At 54.2% G+C, this 5979-nt stretch overlaps 1 protein-coding gene across 1 annotated transcript; it reads right to left on the bottom strand.

Annotated features, from left to right (window-relative positions):
* Positions 1–351: 351 nt before the first annotated feature.
* Positions 352–3599, bottom strand: LOC120683732 (L-type lectin-domain containing receptor kinase IX.1-like). Its single transcript, XM_039965816.1, has 4 exons — positions 3144–3599; positions 2546–3044; positions 1641–2175; positions 352–1493 (listed from the first exon to the last, which is right to left on the bottom strand). The coding sequence occupies exons 1-4, from the start codon at positions 3462–3464 to the stop codon at positions 716–718; spliced, it is 2133 nt and encodes a 710-aa protein (XP_039821750.1). The 5' UTR covers positions 3465–3599; the 3' UTR covers positions 352–715.
* Positions 3600–5979: the final 2380 nt, after the last annotated feature.

Below are 5979 nucleotides of genomic sequence, written 5' to 3'. Positions count from 1 at the left end.
CCAAATAAAGGACGGTAAAGCTCTTGATACACATTTGAAAAAAAAAATTGACCTGCGGGGGGAAAGACCGCCCCCATGACATTGTATTAAGAAGAAAACCTTCTCACACATATCAGGCACATATCAAGAAAACCCCTAAGTTAGGCTGGGTCCTTGACTATGCTTTGGAAATGGGAACAGACGAGGAGATTTTTTTTTGTGTAAAGCAGGAGTCGAACTCTCCTGGAGGTTTCCATCTGGATGTCCTACCAACCGGGTTAAAGCCCTTTGCTTGATACACATTTCGACGACAGTACCCGAAACACACACGTTAGAGAAAAAAGTATATACAAATTTGGTCATCAATCCAATAAACTCTAGTCTTCACAACCATTGGATCTATTATCTTTTATAAAAAAAACTCACCCACCTTTGCTATCACGAAAAAAAATCCTAAAACCAACTGAATATTGATTGAAATCATATGGAGGCAAAAATCAAGGGGGAAACCGTGATGGCACAGTTGAGTTGAAAATTAAGCATCTCCAGGAGCAGGCAGGCCTAACGCTTTGCAATTTTGCATGTTTGATCTCTGCCTTCTGCAGAAGTGGCCACAACCTAATACTGTTACTTCCCAGTATTATACCCATCCAACGATGTAACAGCAAGAGCTAGCTAGGACGGGCAGCTTATTGACTGAAATTGCCCAGTCATGCCTGAGCTTCCGCTGTTGGATTCACGTGCACACCCGTGTTTCACTCCTCGTGTTGGATGTGGCGAGAGAGCGTGTTCCCGGGGCGCTGCTCATCGCCGACGACGCGGACGAGTGCGCCGTCTGGTCAGTAGCCGACGAGTGCACTCTGCTGCTGGCACTCCCGGTACCGGACGTGGACGTGGTGTTGCTCGGCTGGTAACCCCCGCCAGCAGGCACAGGCGGCCCGTACGTTGCCACGGGCATCTCAGGCGGGAGCTCCGGCAGCGGCGCCTCGAACTGGAGCACGTTCATGGCCTGCCGGATGGACGGCCGGGACGCGGAGTCCGGGTGCACGCACCAGAGCCCCACGACCAGCGCGCACTCCACCTCCAGCGCACCGGCCTCGCCACCGTCGAGCAGCCGCGCGTCCGCCGCGCCGAGGAGTTCGCCCCTCCCGTACAGCTCCCAGACCCACCGCACGAGCAGCACCTTGCTCTCGTCCTCCTCGTGGACGACGGGCTTCCGGCCGCAGGCGATCTCGAGGAGGAGGACGCCGAAGCTGTAGACGTCGGACCTGGTGGTGGCTCGGCAGGTCACGGCACACTCGGGGTCTATGTAGCCCCTGGTGCCGGCGACCATGGTGGTGTGCGCGTCGCGGGTGTGGCTGACGAGGCGTGCGAGGCCGAAGTCACCCAGCTTCGCGTTGAACGACGAGTCCAGCATCACGTTGCTGGGCTTGATGTCCCGGTGCACCACGCACTGCTCCCACTCCTGGTGAAGGTACAGGAGAGCCGAGCCCATGCCGAGAATGATGTTGTACCTGACGCCCAACATTGAAAGTGAACAGAGTGTCTGCATTTTCTTTTTTTTGCAAATTTATAAGCTGGCAATCAAATCAAAGAGACTTTCTCTAAAAAATCAAATCAAATAGACTTGTAGTTCATCATTTGATCGACCATGTTGGTACCTGATTGGCCACGTTAGGACGTTTGTTCTGCTGTAGAGATGGGTGTCCAGGCTGCCGTTGGTCATGAGCTCGTAGACGAGCAGGAGGTCGTCGCCCTCGTGGCACCACCCGACGAGCTGCACAAGGTTGCGATGCCTGAGGCGGCTGATGATGGTCACCTCAGAGATGTACTCCCTCCTCCCCTGCTTGGACGTCTTGGAGACCCTCTTGATGGCCACATGGAGCCCCAGATCCGGCAGGAACCCACGGTAGACTGAACCGAAGCCGCCCTCCCCGAGCTTGGCGTCGTCGGAGAATCGCCGTGTCGCCCGCGATAGTTGTCTGTAGGTGAACCTCCGAGGCCCTGTCCCCTTCTTGAACTCATCGTCCATGTCTCGTGGTGACGCTTGCCTTTGCTTGGTGCCCTTTCTTTTCTGGTACTCGCGGTAGCGGAGCCACGCCGCTATGATGAGAAGCATGACGACGATCCCAGCGGATGCCAACCCGGCAATTAGGCCTACGTTTGTTGTCTTTGTACTCTTTGATGTCGTTGTTGCTGTCATTCGAAGATAAGTTCAATCAGTAACATAGTATGGTGTAAATACTACAGGAGCGACACAACTACATAGTAACCACAAAAATTATTGCAGAGGCTTGTAAAAACAATGTGCATCTTTCGCTGATGATGAGCATGCATGCAGGATCCTCATAGAGTGTTTTTACAAGAACACATGTGTAGTGACAGGGCACAACTCAACAACGATGAACTAAGTTCCAAACTTTATTGATGAATTTTATTTCATGGAAGCAATGCATTAAATTCATGCAGAGCTTAAGATACAAATTATGAATTACTACGACCAACACAGATCATCGCTAAAGAGAAACAAGAAGAAATACAACTAACAAAAGGGGAAGCCACTTGCCGGTCTTGTTGATGGCGACAACGTTGGTGAGAGTGGACTCGAACGACCAAGAAAGGATCTGATGGCTCTCGACATAACTCCCGGTGGCCGCCGAGAACCCCACCGCCGCTTGCTGCGGCAGCCCTTCCGCCCTGAGGTCGACGGAGGCAGTGACGTTGTAGATGCCCAGCCCTGGCTGGTCGTCGAACCGGAGGGTCACGGAGAGCGTGCTCGCGTTGGCATCGTACCTGACCCACGCCGACATGATCCCGTTGAAGCACCCGTCCGGCAGCGCCGCGTACGCCGCCGACGAGATGTTGTTGACGTCCACCCCGACGTGGCTCATGGTGCTCTTGGGGTCCCAGTCGTTCCTGAACGCGTCGAACTCCACGCCGACGGTCGCCGGGAAGTAGGTGTTGGCCGGGTTGAAGGGGTTGTTGACGAGCCCGAGGAAGCCGCCGTTGGAATCCTGCGGGAGGTCCGGGGGGTACGTCCCGATGAAGAACGCCATGCCGTCGCCCTGCGTGCAGCAAGCACAGCAGGTCAGGTGCGCGTGACAAACAAATTGTGGGCTTCTAACAGAAGCTGATCAAGAAATTCTTTGGATCGGATGAGTTGCCTGAGCGCTGCTGTTGCGCGACTTGATGACGAAGGTGAAGTTGGAGGTGAAGCTGGCGACCTTGCCGGCGCTGTCCCAGAGCTGCACCGGCTGCCCGTACGCCACACGCCCCGTGCTCCAGCTCGTGTTCTTCGTCAGGTCGATCCGGTCGCCGGCGGCTGTGGCGTTGGACATGTACTTGAGGTCGGGGCTGGTGAGGGCGCCGGGAGCGGAGAAGTTGTAGCTGAAGCTAAGCGAGGTGGCATGGGAAAGGGTAGCAACACATAGCAGGTGGGCGAGGCTGAGAAGGGTCTTCGTCGGTACCTTCTTGACCATGGCCATGGCGGCTCAAGCTTTCCGGGGAAGCGCATAGTCAGGAACGTGGACAATCAATAAGTATTTATCAAGCTGTTCTACTGCTAGCTAGCTCTGGCTGCTACAGGGGTCGTCGATCGTCGCTTTGTCGATTTTGGTCTTTGTTTCTGCAAGTGAGCGTACGAACATTCAACGAAAATTTTGTTTATTCGCTAAGGACTCGCTAAATGGTGAGCATGTCCACATCATCAAGTTGCTGTCCTGGATTCTTTTTTTGGCCTTTTCTATGAAGCTCATGGGAGGTGAGAGTCCCACCTAAAGTTTCGGAGCAAGGATAATAGTCCTCGCCGGCTACCGGCTGGGAGCACGCTGGATGGTGGCGGACCCACTGACGATTAATGCGCTACAGTGAGATGAACAAGCCATTTCGCCGGCTCCGAGCCAATGTTTTACCAGACGTCCGTTTCAACTTTCTCTCTCCCACACGTTGGATCCCAGCAGGCTCTCTGCCGGTTACTTGCTCTTATTACATCAGATGGCGGCTAGCCGGTGATGGTGGTGGGTGCAATTTTCAAAGCTGATAAATGATGGGGCCCGGCGTTGCATTGGCGTGAACGAGCACGCTGGGGGCAAGCAAGTCAACTCCTCTTCATTTCCGCGCGAGACAAGGCCAACGGCCGGGCGTGTTCCGCCGCCACCGTGCTCGTGGATTCCTGGACCGACAACGGCGACAAGTCAACGTGGCCTCCCTATCCCCAGATGCCATGAAACGGGGAGTTCCTTCAGTGCATGGGCCATGGGGGCCATGTTCATCCTTAATAGTAATTTGTAAATATAATTTTTCTACATCGAGGCCCTGTTTAGTTTACAAAATTTTTCATGTGTTATAGTAACTTCGAACATTTGACCACTAATTAGGAGTATTAAATATGGATAACTGACAAAACTCATTCCATAACTCCAGAGCAAAATCGTGAGACGAATCTAATAAATCTAATATGCAATGATTAGACAATGTCGTACTAAGTAAACGACCTCTATTGATGGATTAATTATGCTTAATAGATTCGTCTCACGATTTCCCGCCCATCTATATAATTAGTTTTATAATTAGTCTATGTTTCATACTCTTAATTAGTGTTGTAAAAGTTCTCAAAAAGTTTTGCCCAAAATTTTTTGGGAACTAATTGATGGATGATGTTATAAACGACCTCTATTGATGGATGATGTTATATTTTGAGTAAAATGCACTGGGGTCCTTAAACTAGTTGAGCTGTTCTGTTTAGGTCCATGAACTTCGAAAATGCATTTTTAGGTCCACGATCTATTCAAATGTGTCACTTGAGGTCCAAAACGCCTCTGACCGGCGTTGACCGCCTACGTGGACCGCCACGTCCGATCCAACGTGGTCGTTGGCCACTGCGTGTGCCTCACAGGCGATGCAGGAGCCGGCCACCACCGCCATGGCCCTACACGGATCCGGCCGTCGCCGCCATGGCCACCGCACACAGCAGCTCACCGCTGCCGCTCGGCGTGACGCCACGGCTGCGCACAAGGGAGAGGGAAAAGGGGAAGGAAGCTGCCGCCCGACGAGGACTCCACGCCGGGCCTGGAGCTCGCCCACTGCCCCGACAATGCGGGCGGTGCGGGCCCGCGGCGCGCGCGGCGCAGGGAGCAGGGGATGGCGCTGTCGGGGGTGGGGCCCTGCTCCTCCGCCTTCGCAAGGCCCACCGTCGGGGCCCCCTGCTCCTCCGTGACCACCTGTGCTCTCCCGGCGTGGCCACCTTTGCTGGGGCGTGGGAGATGTCGGCCGGCTTGGGCGAGCTCAGCCATGGCGCGGGACACCCGGAGCTCGAGCCCTCGCCGGCGCACAGAGGAGAGGGAGCGGCGGAGCTCGAGCCCTCCCCCGTCGTCGCGCGCTCCTCCGGCCGCCCCTACTCTGCCGCCTCCGCGCCGTACCGTGTGGCTCCTCCGCCTCCGCGCAGGCTTCCCCCGCCCTGGCCGCCCGTAGCGCCGCGCCGGCCGCTCATCGCGCCGCCCGCCCGCTGGCGCCGCGCTGGCCGCCCACCCCGCCGCGCGCGGATCCGGCTAGTGAGTCGGAGCATGAAGGGGAGATGAGGGCGAGCCAGCGGAGCATACGGGGCGGCCAACGACCACGTTGGATCAGACGTGGCGGTCCACATATGCAGTCAACACTGGTCAGAGGCGTTTTGGACCTCAATGACACACTTGAATAGATCGTAGATCTAAAAATACATTTTCGAAGTTTATGGACCTAAACAGAATAGGTCAACTAGTTTAAGGACCCCCAATGTATTTTACGCTTATATTTTTTTTCTGAAAAGTTAGCAGGAGCACTGCTCTGTCATTTAAGAGAGAGGAAGCAAGTTTAAAGTCTTACAAACCTGGTATTACATAAAATAACAAAGTCTCTCGAACTCGATAAGACTAAACAATAAATAAGAAACTAAGATAACTCTGACCCGGCAAAGGCCAAATTTCTGATGCTGATTTCTACCTTTATTCCTTGCAACACCTCAGT

This window comes from Panicum virgatum, chromosome 7N (assembly GCF_016808335.1).
Source record: "Panicum virgatum strain AP13 chromosome 7N, P.virgatum_v5, whole genome shotgun sequence".
NCBI lineage: Eukaryota > Viridiplantae > Streptophyta > Magnoliopsida > Poales > Poaceae > Panicum > Panicum virgatum.
Note: the sequence above shows the minus strand (reverse complement) of the source record. Positions and strands in the feature narration are given on the sequence as shown.

What these genes read in the sequence shown, in the direction of transcription:
- LOC120683732 (XM_039965816.1), bottom strand. Translation starts at nt 3,464, where the DNA reads ATGGCCATGGTCAAGAAGGTACCGACGAAGACCCTTCTCAGCCTCGCC. An exon ending in TGTCGCCATCAACAAGACCG is followed by an intron (nt 2,176 to 2,545) that starts GCAAGTGGCTTC and finishes TTCGAATGACAG; the next exon opens with CAACAACGACATCAAAGAGT. An exon ending in GTCCTAACGTGGCCAATCAG is followed by an intron (nt 1,494 to 1,640) that starts GTACCAACATGG and finishes GTTGGGCGTCAG; the next exon opens with GTACAACATCATTCTCGGCA.